The following is a 14,418-nucleotide window of genomic DNA, read 5'->3' as shown; positions in this document are numbered from 1 at the left end:
CCCTCAGTCAAGATGGCGCCTAAAAGGCTTCAGACCTGGGGCGGCGCTGATTGGATGAGGGTCGGAGAACTTCCGGGAGTTCTCCATCCGACTGTGGGACAGCTGAGAGGAGTTTCCACGTGTATCGTGGTTCGAGTGGACTAGATGGAGACGGTGCCTAAGCTGGGCAGTAATGTCCCGCCCAAGAAAGACAAACTTCAGCGCAAGAAGAAGGTAGAGACCTCCTTGGGGTGGAAGGGAAGTTTTTAGCTGCGGGGTTGGAGGGGTGGGGCGAGGGGCAGCGGACTATCGGGGATCCTGATCTGCCGGCAGAAACCGCGGCGATACTGGGAGGAGGAGACCACTCCGACCGCTGCCGGAGCCTCCCCAGGTCCCCCTCGTAAACGGAAGAGGAATCGAGAGCTCCGCCCCCAGAAGCCAAAGAACACTCACAGCACAAAGAAGTCACGGATCTCCAAGAAGCCCCAGGTCCCGAAGAAACCCCGGGAACGGAGGAGTCCAGGGCCTCAGCGGAGCTTATCTGGGGTGAGCCTGGGACCTGATAGGGTGGCAAGGCAAGTCGCCTTGTGCTTGAGTGCACGAGGGTTGGGGTCAACCTGAGCCTGTTTCCTAATTGCCTCCTCCCTGCCCCAGGCCCAGGACCCATTTGCAGGCCCCGCCCCCGTCCCTGTGGAGGTGGTTCAGAAGTTCTGTCGCATTGACAAATCCAAAAAGGTGAGGACCAGTCGGAGAGTGGGGAGGGGTTGCAGGCAGGGAGTATCTGGGTGAGTTGGATGGAGGCGGGGCCAGGTGGCTCTCCTGTGACTCCCATATCCCTTGCTTCTCCTCCCACTCCTTCTCCACCAACGATGTTGTAGCTGCCACGTTCTGAGACCAAAATCCGGAGCCGACTTGAGGCGGCTGAAGCTCAAGAAGAGGAAATAAGTGTCAAAGCTGCTCGTTCTGAGCTGCTGCTTGCTGAGGAACCTGGGTGAGTGGACCCTAATATGGGCCTCCCCAGCCCCTGCTTTATGGGGCTCTCATTTCTCATTTTTATGTTGGTACACCCACTTCATATTAGGAAGCCTTAATGCACCCCTGATGCTCACTTGCAGGTTTCTGGAAGGAGAGGATGGGGAGGACACGGCAAAGATATGCCAGGCTGACATCGTGGAGGCTGTGGACATTGCAAGTGCAGCCAAAGTGAGCCTGAGGATGGAAAAGGGGCCAATGGGTTGATGGATGCAGAGTAAGATGGGAGTGGGGACTAGAAGAGAAAATTACCAAAGGGAGCCAATTCTTTCTTTTTTTTCTTTTCTTTTTTTTCTAGCATTTTGACTTGAACTTGAGGCAGTTTGGACCCTACAGGCTTAATTACTCTCGAACTGGGAGGTAAGGGATTCCAGTTACTTCAGTCTTGCCCATCTCAGCCATACCAGTGTGTGTCTGGGTTGTTGATGTGGGGAGGGTCTTGTGATTTGCTTGCATGTGAGGGTGAGCGTGTATGGCAGCATCTCTGCTCTCACCTGGAGAGGAGGAGCTGGCGTAGGGCAGACCTCTGAGCCCAGGTGCCCCCCTGAACTGACACCCTGCCTGTCCTCCAACTCCAACAGACACCTGGCTTTGGGAGGGCGCCGGGGTCATGTGGCCGCCCTTGACTGGGTGACAAAGAAGCTCATGTGCGAGATCAACGTCATGGAGGCAGTGCGGGACATCCGGTCAGTGGCCTCGGGCAGCAGCGGTGGGGCTGAGACAGCCCATCCCTGATCGAATGACAGCCGGTGACTCCCTTTCACGTTGTACCGTTACTCTGCTCCTCCCAGGTTTCTGCATTCGGAGGCACTGCTTGCTGTCGCCCAGAACCGCTGGCTTCACATTTACGACAACCAGGGCATCGAGCTCCATTGCATCCGACGCTGTGACCGCATCACGCGGCTTGAGTTCCTGCCTTTCCACTTTCTCCTGGCCACAGCTGTGAGTGGCTGCAGAGCACAGGGACCGGGTGGCAGCCCCTGAGAAGACTGACCATCCTCCCCTGGGGCCCCAGTAGAGGAAGGACAGAGGGCAATCAGGACTCATTTTTTCTCTCTCTCTCTCTCTTAGTCAGAGACAGGGTTTCTGACCTACCTGGACGTGTCAGTGGGAAAGATTGTGGCAGCTCTGAATGCCCGGGCTGGCCGGCTCGATGTCCTGACTCAGAACCCTTACAATGCCGTCATCCATCTGGGACACAGCAATGGTCGGTCCCTGGGTGAACTTTGACCCTGACCATCCTGTTCTACTTTTCTTTTCTTTTTCTTTTTTTTTTTTTTTTTTTTTTTGCAGCTTGAGGGATCTTAGTTCTCCGACCAGGGATCGAACTTGGGCCCTCGGCATTGAGAGCTCTGAGTACTAACCACTGGACTGCCGGGGAATGCCCCTGCTTTTCTTCTATATTTGCTTCTAACAGGTCCCTTCAGCTTGCTCCTCTGCTTCCCTCTCTTGTTACTTCTTGGCCTTGAGTCTCCATCTTTCCCAGGTTTAATCACCTCAGCGCCCTTTTAGTAACTAAAGTTCTCCTCTGATGCCCAGGGACTGTGTCTTTATGGAGCCCAGCCATGAAGGAGCCACTGGCAAAGATTCTCTGTCACCGTGGTGGGGTCCGGGCTGTGGCAGTAGATTCTACAGGCACGTAAGTTACTTGTTTGGGCCTGAGGTGTTGGGGGGTGAGGGGCGGTGTGTGTGTCACAGCTGGGCAGAAAGGAGGAGCACAGACGCTGCAGCCAAGCTGCTTGGGTTTAAACCCTGGTGTTCTCCCCGACCAGCCATGTCAGCGAGCATGTTAGGTGACCTCGGTGTACCACACATCGGCCTCACCCTGAGACTGGGGATGTGAGTGTCTCGCTCAAGGGCCAGAAGACTTTCTGTAAAGAGCCTGATAGTAAGTATTTTAGGCTTTGTTGGCAATGGGGCATAACTGAGTGATTTATGTAGGTCTTTAAATAACAAGAGGAAACAAAGGATTACAAATTTTTAAGCAATGAACTTAGAAAAATATTTGAACACAATATTTTTGTAATACAGGTCTACTCATGAGAATTGGATTCCTGTTTTTGAGAATAGCATTTGGCTTAATTGAGGTTGAAAGTTAGTGTCCCAAATCATTCAACCCAATTGCAAGTGTTTATCTACAGATGCCGATCTGTGGAGAGATTTTGTGTATGTTATCTTTGCAAACATCTTTTCGCACAGATAGATGATGAGATGGGTCGTACTTGAAATGCTCTCAAGTGAGATGCTTTATGTGGTGTCAGTCTTGACCACAATACCGTGCTGTCTTAGCACAAAAAGCAGCCACAGAATAAGTAACTGAATGAGTGTGACTGTGTCCCAATAAATTTTTATTTGTAGATGCTGACCTTGGAGTTTTCAAATAATTTTCATGTTTCAAAATATATTTCTTTTGATTTTTTTTCCCCAACTACTTAAAAATGTAAAAACTATTCCTTACAGCTTGTGGGCTGTACAGAAATAGGTGGTGTGCTGGCTTTGTTGGCTCATGGGCCGTAGTTTGCCAAGCCTGGGGCTTAGCTTAGAAAACTGTTGTAGGTATGAACACGAGTTAAGGCCTATAGAGTTGATCATGGTGCCTGGTGGGTAGGGAGCGCTGTGTTTCATCATCTTTGTCAAAGACGATTGTCCTCTTTAGGTCTGGCTGGTGTTGTGAAGGGTTGGGGGTGGCAGGTCTGCTTTGAATTTCCGCCTCACGACCGCTGTGAAGTCCTGACTGCTTTTCCCCTCCAGGGTCCCCCCAAGGTCTGTTTCTCGCCATTCTCGCTGTCTCAGTTTCTAGCCTCTGGTTCTTCCTCCTTCTTGTGTGTCCTGGGTGTTGATGTCAGAATACTCTTTCCCACATGGCTTTCCTCCTTTTACGCCATTGTTCAGGAATCTTCTACATTAAGTATTAACTCCATAACCTTACTTTTAAGTTGTTTGATAGAAAATCAGGAAGAAGAAAATCCCAGTGGCTACCAACTTGTGAAAGCCTGCCAGATGCTCAGGCCTCCTGGGCCCCCCATAGTTGTGTCTCTGTGGACAAGTGGTTCGCTTCTGCCCCTTTTACTCCATGTCTGTGCCTGTCTGGAGCTAGGACTGTCGGGGAGCCTGTCCTGAGGTTTTCTGCCTTCTGTGGGCCATTGGACCTGAGCTGGACTTGGCCTTCCCCGGGCTGCCTGGGTCAGCTACTCCTGCGCTCAGGGCTCCATCAGTTCGTTCACGGAAGTTTGGTCAACAGCCTGACACCAGACAGCTCTGGTCCTTGGTCTTAGGCCCACCCCGGCTTAGCTCTGGTCCTCTTCAGGGGTGCCTCAGACAAGCCACGGGGGCTCCAGAGATGAGGCTGACTATTGTCCTCAGCTGGTTTTCTGGAAGCTTGCATTAGGATTGGATTGGACTTGCAAAGCTGAGGTATTTCTTGCAAGTTCAGTAGCGTGGTAGTGTGGCCTTGGATACCCATCTGGCCACTGGGTGGGCATTTGCACAGGGGATCCCAGAGCTGGGTGTGTTTGGGGCAGGAGCCAGCGTGTGCTCCTGAGTTGTTGGCTCAGTGAAGGGTGTGACCCTGTGTCCCAGGAGCCCTCCATAAGTCCTGGTTTGTGCTGATGGCCTCTCCCTTGGGTGGAGCTGGGCCCTGATTGTCTTGTCAGGACAAGTATCCAGCTGGGCCTCTCTTCGGCCCCATCACAGGCCAAGTCTCTGCTCAAGTAGGAACTCCTTAGTGTCTTCCTCCTGGGTTCACAGCCAAGGCTAAGAGGAGGGTCTTTGGCTTCTGGCAAACATACATTCCCTGGCCTGGCTGGTCCCCCTTCAGCCTCCCTGAGGAGCAACTTGAACATCAATAGAAACTCCAACCTCTGCAAGTAAATGACTTGTATGGTACATGCTTCCTTGAGAGGATTTGGTCACCAACCTTGCCCACCCTCCTTCCAGGGAAGGGGGCGGGGCAGGGCCCTCGAGCGCATCACTTCCTTGCTGCCTAAGGAGGTTTCTTCAGGTCCATGCAGTCTCCACCTTGTGGCCTGTCATTGCCGGAGAGCAGCTTTGGGAACTATCTCCCGTCCGACCTTCAGGAGCCCCTGCAATTTGTCCCCTCCTGGCCCTCCTGGCCATATTTCCCACCAGCCTGGAAAACAAACCCCTGCTTCCATCTCCCTGTCTCCACGCTCTGATGTTCATTCATTTGTACCTGCTTATACATGCATCTCTGTTTTTTGTGCTTTCTTGAGAATTACCTAGAATGGCTCAAATCCCACGAAGCCCTCCCTGACCACTGCCATGAGCCCTTCCCGCTGCTTACTGACGGGCTGCCTGTCTATGCGGTGGGACCTCACACCTGGGTGTAGATTGTCGTGTGTGTCCTCCCTTTCATTCACATGTCGTGAGTGGGTAAGAGCACAGACACTGAAGACCCAGGTCTGACTTGAATTCTAGCTCTACCACTCACCCTGATTTCCTTTCTCGGAGCTAGCTTCAGTTTTTTCTCTGTAAAAGGGAAATGAAAATAGTACAGCTGCGTGACGCCTCACTGAGAAGAGGTGCGCGGAGTGTGTGGTGTGATGGTAGTGATCACTGTCGTTACTGGTCTTCTCCTCAGCCAGACCTGATGCCTGGACTTCGCCACAGGCCTGCCCAGTAAGCTCATACTATGGATTAATCACCACCCCCTTGCCCCCAGGCACATGGCCACCTCTGGCCTGGACCACCAGCTGAAGATCTTTGACTTGCGAGGGACATTCCAGCCTCTGAGCACTCGGACTCTGCCCCAGGGAGCGGGGCACCTGGCCTTCTCCCAGCGGGGACTGCTGGCTGCAGGAACGGGCGATGTGGTCAACATATGGGCAGGACAGGGCAAGGCCAGCCCCCCGTCCCTGGAGCAGCCCTACCTCACCCACCGGCTCTCAGGCCACGTGCATGGCCTTCAGTTCTGCCCCTTTGAAGATGTGCTGGGAGTGGGGCACAGCGGGGGCATCACCAGCATGCTGGTCCCTGGTGAGTGGGCAGGGCTGGGGCTCTAAGTGGATGACCTCGGGATGGAAGCTGGAGTGGGCCTGACCCTGAGACAGCTGGGAGCCAGAGGCTTCCTCAGGCTGGAGCAGGTTCCTGTTTACAGTTCCGTGTTCCCTCCTCCCTCCAGGGGCTGCTGAGCCCAACTTCGACGGCCTGGAGAGTAACCCATACAGGAGCCGGAAGCAGCGCCAGGAGTGGGAGGTGAAGGCTCTACTGGAGAAGGTGAGGAAGTGTCTGCGTGTGGTTTGGGGCCAGGGGTCTTGGGAAGAGTGGGCTTTAGTGGCGTCTCTGGTTTCCAGCCCTCTTTGGTGTCACCCTCCTGTGGCTCCTTATGCATTCCTGTCCCTCTGTGACACACCCAGGTACCTGCAGAGCTCATTTGTCTGGACCCACGAGCCCTGGCAGAGGTTGATGTCATCTCTCTGGAGCAGGAAAAGAAGGAACGGCTTGAGAGGCTGGTATGGAACAGGCCCCCGAGGGCCCGGGGCCTCCCTCACCCCCACATCCTGTCCCCGCCATGTCCTCAGAAGTGCAGTTCCCTGCCTTGGAAGTCTGTTTCAGGTTTCACTCCTGTCCCCTCCCTCAGGGCTACGATCCCGACACCAAGCCTCCCTTCCAGCCAAAGCCAAAGCAGAAGGGCCGCAGCTCCACAGCAAGTCTGGTGAAGAGGAAGAGGAAGGTCATGGATGAGGAACACAGGGTAAGCGAGCACTGGGGGATGGGCCGGGCGGCCTGTGGGCTGTGCCCTCCTGCTTGTATCTTTGGCCTTGCCAGCCTGCCACTTCTCACCTCGCCCCTTTCTCCCCACCCCAGGACAAAGTCCGGCAGAGCCTGGAGCAGCAGCCGCAGAAGCAAGAGAAGGCCAAGCCCATGGAGGCCCGGCCATCTGCCCTGGACAGATTTGTGCGCTGAGCCAGGCTCCAGGGGTTCCTGGGAATGACATTCTCTCCCCAAGAGCACCTGTGGGGAATGACCTGTTCCCTGGAATGAGGAGGGAGCAGTGAGCCCCCCCCCCCCACAGGGGGTGGAAAGCTGACTACCGGGGGTGGGGGGAGAGGGCTTGGTATTAAACAGGAAGGTGGGCTTTTGGATAACATGTCTGGATCATCCCGTGGACCTGTTCCCTTCCCATGTCCGGCCTGGGGCTGCTCTCGGACGCGAGAGGTCGTGGTGTCTTGCTTCTACCCTCACCCCTATCTTGTGGTCGCTGTGGCTTTAGTCTGGCTCTCTAGGGCCTTCCTCCAGGGAGAGGCTGTCCTCCCTCTCCCACATCCCTGGAGATGTCCTTTCCATCCAGCAGCCTCTGGTAGCCTTCAGGCTCCCCAGGTTTGTGATCTGAGACTCCTGGTGAGGACCACACTGTACTCGAAGAGGAAAAGAGACAAGTTTATTGAGGGGCTTGTGCCCCTCCCCTGCCGTGGCTGGAGAGAACAACCCAGCATGTGCAGCTCTTCTTGATGACCATCTTTGGGGCTGGCAGGCCAAGCAGCCCCCTAGGTGTCTCCTGTATCCCTTAGTCTTCAGTGACAGACTGAGCATCTGGTGTAGGGCAACCAATCAGTTGCAGCCAGCTAGAGCCCCTGCCTTGGGCCCAGGAGAGAGAAGGTGGTGAGGGTGCTGGCTGGACTCTCAGCTCCTCACCCCTCTCCTGGGCGCCCAGGCCCTCTCAGCTGTGAAGCCAGGCTATTATCCGGCATCGGAGGATGCCGAGGACTCCCTGGAGCCAGGAGCAGAAGGGTACAGTTCTTTCCCCGTCAGAGCCACCCACCAGCTTCCAGGCTTCCTGCATCTCCCAGGGGTCCAACTTGTGAGATGTCAGCAGGAATTTCCCATAGCAGCACCGATCCAGGGGGTAGTGGGTGGCACCAGCCAGCTTGACACAGTGGGTTGGGGCGAGGCCTCCTCGTCGGGCACTTAACCCCACAAAGACATCCTCCAGTGGCAGAGGGGGTGCCCGGCTGGCTACCTTCAGTATGAGCTGCACAGCAGAAGCCGATAGCACATACCCTGTGCCTGAGGCGTAGGGGGGAAAGGGGCCCCAGGTGGGAGGCCACTGTTTCTCTGATATCTGGTGCTTGCCCCCTGGTGTCCGAGAGGGGTACACCCACCAATGCACACGGCCCAGGTACAAGAGAGGCACGGGCTGCCTCGCCAAGGTGGGGCCTCCTTCCCACTTTTCATCTCCAACTTTCGCCTTTCTCGGGGGCCCCATGCCCCTTTCCCATTGCTCCCAGCGGCCTCCTCGCCGGACCAACTCTGATACCAGTTCGGGGACATTGACGAACACATCATCGTCGGTCTTGAGGATGTAGCGGGCCACGGGGCAGTGTTTGTCGGCCCAGTTCAGCCCGCTGAGGGTCTTGAGAGTGAGGTTGCGGTAGGAATCCTGGAAGGCCGCCTGCATTATGTCCCCCTGGGCCGCTGACTCCCGCGCCAGGTCGTTCCCGCGTGAGCCCCAGCTGGGTTCTCCCAGCAGAAAGACAGTCTGCACCCTGAGCCCTCGGGCCTCGCGCAGCCGGCCCCACGAGGCCCGAATGGCGTTTCTCCGGTTCAGGTTCTCCGGGGCCGTGCACACCAGGATTAGCAGAAAGGGCGGAAGACCGGGACCGCCGCACGCCTCCTCGTTGGGGATCAGGAGGCGGGGCAGGGTCAGGGGCGGCCCGGGCGAGGCCGGGCCTGGGAGCAGGGAGGCTAGCGAGAGACTCAGCAGCTCCTCCCCGATGCCCGAGGGCCCAAAGAGCGTCCAGATAATCACGAGCAGCAGGGCGGCCAGGAGAAGGCGCCGGAAGAGGCTGAGGCGCATGGTGCGGCGCAGAGGGGACCTGGAGGGAAAGATGGAACGCGGTTAGAGGGCGGAGTGTGCAGATCTAGGACACTTGGATCCCTAACCGGCCACGCCAGGGCTGGGGCGGGCGGAGAGTACGGCCTGTACCAGCGCCCTAAGGTGCCGGCGCGGCGGAGCCCATGGCTGCAGCTGGGGGGAGGTTACCTTGTCGGCTCGGCCGCCGAGGGCTGCCTCCATGGCCGGCGGGTTTCCGCTTCACCAGTCACCTCCCCCGTCCGCGGAAGCGGCCTAGTCCCGCCCCTCTCGCTGGGAGGGCGTGGCGTGCGCGTCCCCAGCAACCCTCTGAAAACCTTCGCAGCCGCGCGGCAACCACAATGCAGATGGGAGGGAGCGGGTGGTGTAGAAGTGGGGCCTTCCCCGAAACTGGCCAAGAATGGAATTGGACCTGCGGGCCTCTGGCACAGCGGGCGAACGCTGTGCAGCCGGAACGGCAGCGGCTCCCTGGCAACAACGCGCCCCACCCCTCCCTGCCGCTCAGCTCTTCCGGGTCACCAATATCAGCATCTCCCCCCAACTCTCAGAAACCTAAGGTGGTAAAGAGCTGGAAATACCTAAGCGGCAAACGGCTAGGCTCAACTACCTACACAAGCCTCAACACCCTGCAAGCCAACAATAGGGAGCCTAGTCTTGAAAATCACGAGGGCTTCTCCTGAGGATGAGCGTGTCGGTTGCCCCTTCTCCCACCCACCTGGAGAGCGGGGCACCACTAAGTAAAACGTTGCTTCCTGCAGTGGGGAGTGGCAACAGCACAGCTTTAACCAAGACCAAGGACACTGTCTGGGTAGCTGAGTGGGGAAATCAAGCAGGAGGGAAAATGACCAACAGGGCCCAGTGTGAGAACATGTTCCCTATTAGTGTCTCCAGAAAAATGCAAAGAACCATAAAGAAGGAAGCCACAACTGTATAAACTATTTATTAACAGACAACGCCCACAAATTTATTTCTTCTTGGACACACCCACGGTGCGGCCACGGCGGCCTGTGGTCTTGGTGTGCTGGCCTCGTACACGAAGTCTGCAGGTGAGAAAAGAGAAGGGTTACAGGTCTTACACCATACGAAACAAACGTCTGGAAAAAGACAGAGCATGAAAATTCCCTGGGAGTCTAGGGACAGGCAGAGATGAACCCCCGCCCCACTCACCCCCAGAAGTGGCGTAGCCCTCGGTGGGCCCTAATCTTCTTCAGTCGCTCCAGGTCTTCACGGAGCTTGTTGTCCAGACCGTTGGCCAGGACCTGGATACAGAGGAGAGGGTGAGGTATGCTTGTTCTACCCCCTGGCCTATGACCAATTCTAAATGGACATCCTGCTTTTCTCTAATCTCTCCCATCTTAATACACACCTGGCTGTATTTTCCATCCTTCACATCCTTCTGTCTGTTTAAGAACCAGTCTGGGATCTTGTATTGGCGTGGATTCTGCATAATGGTGATCACACGTTCCACCTGGCAGGCAGGACAAGGGTCAGGTCCAGATGGTCTCCCCGCCCCCTCCCCATAGGCCCAACCCCCAGCCCCCCTTGTCCTCACCTCATCCTCAGTGAGCTCTCCTGCCCTCTTGGTGAGGTCGATGTCTGCTTTCCTCAACACCACATGAGCATATCTTCGCCCCACACCCTGAGGAAAGGTTTCAGAGTCGGATGAGTCTGATTTTTTTGGTTTCCTTTATAGACTCATGATTCAAAAAGCACAGAAAGGTAGGTCCTAAAATAAACTAGTGTCTTATACTTTTCCAGATACAAAGCCTAATCATTAAAAGAGAAAGTTTTGTTCAGAGGCAGGGCTGGACCAGAGGACTTGGGGCATACACCCCTTGAAAGCAGATTTTTCCCCACATTGCCCAGCATACGGACGTAGTTGTAAATGCTGCTGTTAAGACAACACAGCAGCACCCAAGAATGGCACCTCCTCATTTCTGCATCGTGGAGGATGAAGCTGATGTCCCTCAGAGCTGATGTGGCAGCAAGATTAGGGTATTTTGAATAGGGTTGATTAAGGGGTAGGAATGTCAGTTGCTAATGTCTAAGGGCCACGGGCCATGATCCTTTGGGCAGGTCACTGCACGATCAAACTAAACGAACACTTACATCAGTGACGTTGTATCACCACCACCACTGGTACTCCTTGCCACCTGAATTCAAAGCCAAATAGACTTGGATAGTGAAGGACTGTGTGCTGGGTTGACTAGTGTCCCACCAAATGTATGTCCATCCGGAACCTCAAAATGTTACTTTATTTTGAAATATAGTTTGTTAAAATGAGGTCATACTGGATTAAATCCAATGACTGGCGTTCCTATCAAAGGAGAGGACACAGACACAGAGGGAAGCAAGCATGTGATAAGAGGCGAGACGCTAGAGTGACGCAGCTGTAACACAAAGAAACCAAGGACGTTTGGCATCCAGAACTGAGAGATTAAGTTTCTGTTGTTTGAAGCCAACAAGTCTGTGTTACAAGGGCCCCAGGAAACTGAAATAGATGATATTTCCTCTCTGTAAGAAAGTGACGAGGAAGTCAAATTACCAGATTGATTTGGAAGAGACTAGGATCTTAAGTCGCTCTCAAACTTTAATTCTTTTCCTTCTACTTTTAAGTGTTTAAAACTTTCCATAAACAAGTTTTTAAAAAAGCCGCTGTCAAGCTAAGATTTTTGAAAGCCCTATTTAGATACTGGCTTGCCAACCTCCTAAGTTAGACCCCCAGATCCCCTTTACTCTGCCCCAAGCAGACCACCCTTATTCTCTCCATCCAGAAGAGTACACTACAGGAAATCATCACTTTCTCATCTTTGGAGCTCAACGGCCTGGACCATCTAACAGAAGAGTTGATACTAACTTCATACTAGTCTCTGAAACCCAGTCATTGTGACCAATTCCAACCCCCTCCATGTTTCCAAACAATCCACAGACAACAGTTATCATCCTGATTTAGAGAAAGAGCAGAACAACCAGCCTTAAGGAATACTCATAGCAAAAGTGTACAAATGGAAACAAAACAACAAAGGGATCATGGCACAGAATAACCTTGAAGGTGTGTATTACCTCTCAGCAAATACCCTCTCTTCTGCTTGTGCCAACTTCAATACTTCACCTTTCCCTGGCCAATTAACCTTGCTCCTCTAACTACATTTTTTTGAGGAACCCCTCCTTATACTCAACCTCCCCCGGCAACTTTCTTCCAATTTCTAAGTATTACCCCACCCTACATTCCAGATCATTAACAAAAGACCACCTGCAAAGGTGGTGGAGCAACAGGGCTCCCATTCATTTCTGGTAGAAAGTGTAAATTGATACGACCACTTTGGAAAACTGTTTAGCAGTATTACTAAAGCTAAACATATACATGTCCTATATACCTACCAGAAATGTAGATGGATGTTCTTTAAGAATGTATATGTACATGTACTAGAACATTTGTAACAGCACTATATGTAATAGCTAAAAACTGCCCCCCCCAAAGACCACCTGCAAGCTATAGTTGTCTCACCAGAGGAAGAGCCAGCAAAGGCTGACTTTCCACACAATTAGCAACGGCCCTAGTACCTGTCTATATCTAATCTTTCCCAGTGATAAGTAGGGCATCAAGTTAATAAAAAGATTTATCAAAATACTCATTAAGTATCGGAAACTGCTTTGGTTAAACTGTTTTAAGCTGACTACAAAGGTTGACACATACTTAAGGTAACAAATAACAAACTAATTAATTTCAAAGAGGCAAAGGAAGGGTTTAACAGAAGTATCCTACTAACCATGCTCATCTTTTATTTTCACTATCTCATCTACAGCCTTTAAAAAGGGAACAGGCAACCTCACAGATACAGTGGGCTCAGTTCCAGACCATGCCGAACAGTGAATATTGCAATAAAGGGAGCTACACAATATATTTTGGTTTCCCAACACATGTAAAAGTTATGTAACCTATTAAGGGAGCAATAGCCTTATGTCTCAAAAAAACCCATACATACCTTAACACCAAAGACCACCGATCACAGATCACCATTAACAAATACAGCAATGAAAACGTTTGAAATATTGCAAGAATTACCAAAATGTGACAGAGACACCAAGTGAGCAAATGCTATTGAAAACTGACTTCCTTGAGACAGGGTTGCCACAAAAAACACATTATTGCTAAGCACGATAGAATGAGGTTAAGCCTGTACTGTATTTCACACTGCATTACTAGTTTCACAGAAGGAAGCAGTCTTCATATGTACCTTTTAAGTATGAAAGCTGTGCTCCTTGAATTACAGAATGAAAAAGTAAATGCGATGGATCTTATAAAGAAAAGTTTATGATATACTGTTTTAAATTAACAACCTATCTGTAAAATACTTATAATGGTGTCCTGTCATGACATAGTGACACCTCCCATCTCCCAGCTTAGGATCTCTTGGCATTTCTACTCACCCTTCGAAATGTACAATTATCCAATTCCTAGGATATACACATTTCCCAGGAAGAGTTGCTGTTATGATGCACTGGGGGAGAGGGGCAGAAACCAAATGTAGCACGGACCTTACAAGCTGATTGATGGCTGATGGTCCAGGAAGTTTTTAGTGTATTCAGGTAGACAACCAAACCCATTCCCATCCCCTAGGTGAAATACACTGGCTTGACCTGAGACTGTTCTTTGGCTTTTATCACTTACCTTTTAGGGGAAATATGGTTAAGGGGACTAGTTGCGCTCTTAACTATTCTTTTTTTACCCAGCAAACGTGGTGATCTGGTTGGGACTTCCTCCACCTTGCCTTAACGACAGCTCAATTTTTAACAACCCAAGTTTCACTTACAACCCAAGTAGTCCTTACCCTACTTTACCTTAATTGCAGTGATGGCAAAGGCAATTTTCCGCCGCCCATCGATGTTGGTGTTGAGTACTCGCAAAATGTGCTGGAACTTCTCGGGGATTACTAGAGACTGACAGAGATTCGGGGAGAAATTAGATACCGTGAACTACCATTAAACCGTAACCTCAAACACGAGCGTTAAGCTTGTCACACAGAGAGCAAGAAGCCTCCGTCAGGTTTTCACGACACAACAAATCCTCAGTCCTGCAGACAGCAGGAGCATCAAGTGTTCAGGCTTGGAAAGATGCAACCTCCGGGAGGAAGCACGTCTCCTGCCTGTTCCCAAAGTACACTCTTGAGTGGCGGAGGCCGAGGTCTCCACTCACATCCAAGCCTTTCCAGCGCCCGGGGAATGACTTCCTCCGGCCCCACTCCCCAGAACTGGATGTCTTTAGTCGTCCTTTTCCAGGGGTGCGATCCAAGGCTCCACACAGAAAGTTGCAGGCCCCCAGGGTAGGACATTTTCGGCCCCCTGACAGCAGACCTTCCTTGCCCCGGTTCCGATGTCGCCAGATCCCCGAACCGATTCCAGTCTTACCATGGCGGCGGCCCCAGCCGCGGCGTGTAGGCCTCCAGTGGAAGAGAGAGCGGAAGTGACGTACCAGCACTATATCACTACCCGTCGGAAGGGGCGGAGCGATCTTGATGAGGAGCTTCCGGAAACTGTGCAAGAGTCTGAGTTGGGAGCCAAGACTTCCGGTGCGG

At 52.7% G+C, this 14,418-nt stretch overlaps 3 protein-coding genes across 4 annotated transcripts; 1 reads left to right on the top strand and 2 right to left on the bottom strand.

Annotated features, from left to right (window-relative positions):
* The first annotated feature begins 41 nt into the window (after positions 1-41).
* WDR46 (WD repeat domain 46) lies at positions 42-7,120 on the top strand. The gene is made up of 15 exons (XM_082637580.1): positions 42-213; positions 313-525; positions 634-714; positions 858-970; positions 1,095-1,182; positions 1,310-1,371; positions 1,593-1,697; positions 1,803-1,953; positions 2,083-2,218; positions 2,551-2,650; positions 5,693-6,006; positions 6,152-6,246; positions 6,387-6,482; positions 6,611-6,724; positions 6,838-7,120. Exons 1-15 carry the CDS (start codon positions 145-147, stop codon positions 6,934-6,936), a joined length of 1,836 nt encoding a protein of 611 aa, XP_082493706.1. The 5' UTR covers positions 42-144; the 3' UTR covers positions 6,937-7,120.
* A 266-nt stretch (positions 7,121-7,386) lies between these two features.
* Positions 7,387-13,736, bottom strand: B3GALT4 (beta-1,3-galactosyltransferase 4). Of its 2 annotated transcripts, none has more exons than XM_082637590.1 (2): positions 13,685-13,736; positions 7,387-8,846 (listed from the first exon to the last, which is right to left on the bottom strand). In XM_082637590.1, exons 1-2 carry the CDS (start codon positions 13,723-13,725, stop codon positions 7,691-7,693), a joined length of 1,197 nt encoding a protein of 398 aa, XP_082493716.1. In that variant the 5' UTR covers positions 13,726-13,736; the 3' UTR covers positions 7,387-7,690. The 2 variants fall into 2 exon arrangements, with proteins under 2 accessions (XP_082493716.1, XP_082493717.1); XM_082637591.1 differs by lacking the exon at positions 13,685-13,736 and adding an exon at positions 9,014-9,181.
* On the bottom strand, positions 9,755-14,335 carry RPS18 (ribosomal protein S18). The gene is made up of 6 exons (XM_082637592.1): positions 14,252-14,335; positions 13,685-13,783; positions 10,395-10,481; positions 10,209-10,310; positions 10,010-10,101; positions 9,755-9,882 (listed from the first exon to the last, which is right to left on the bottom strand). The coding sequence occupies exons 1-6, from the start codon at positions 14,252-14,254 to the stop codon at positions 9,807-9,809; spliced, it is 459 nt and encodes a 152-aa protein (XP_082493718.1). The 5' UTR covers positions 14,255-14,335; the 3' UTR covers positions 9,755-9,806.
* Between the last annotated feature and the right edge of the window lie 83 nt (positions 14,336-14,418).

This window comes from Mesoplodon mirus, assembly GCF_964341445.2.
Source record: "Mesoplodon mirus genome assembly, chromosome: 12".
In the NCBI taxonomy this organism is placed as follows: Eukaryota; Metazoa; Chordata; class Mammalia; order Artiodactyla; family Ziphiidae; genus Mesoplodon; species Mesoplodon mirus.
Note: the sequence above shows the minus strand (reverse complement) of the source record. Positions and strands in the feature narration are given on the sequence as shown.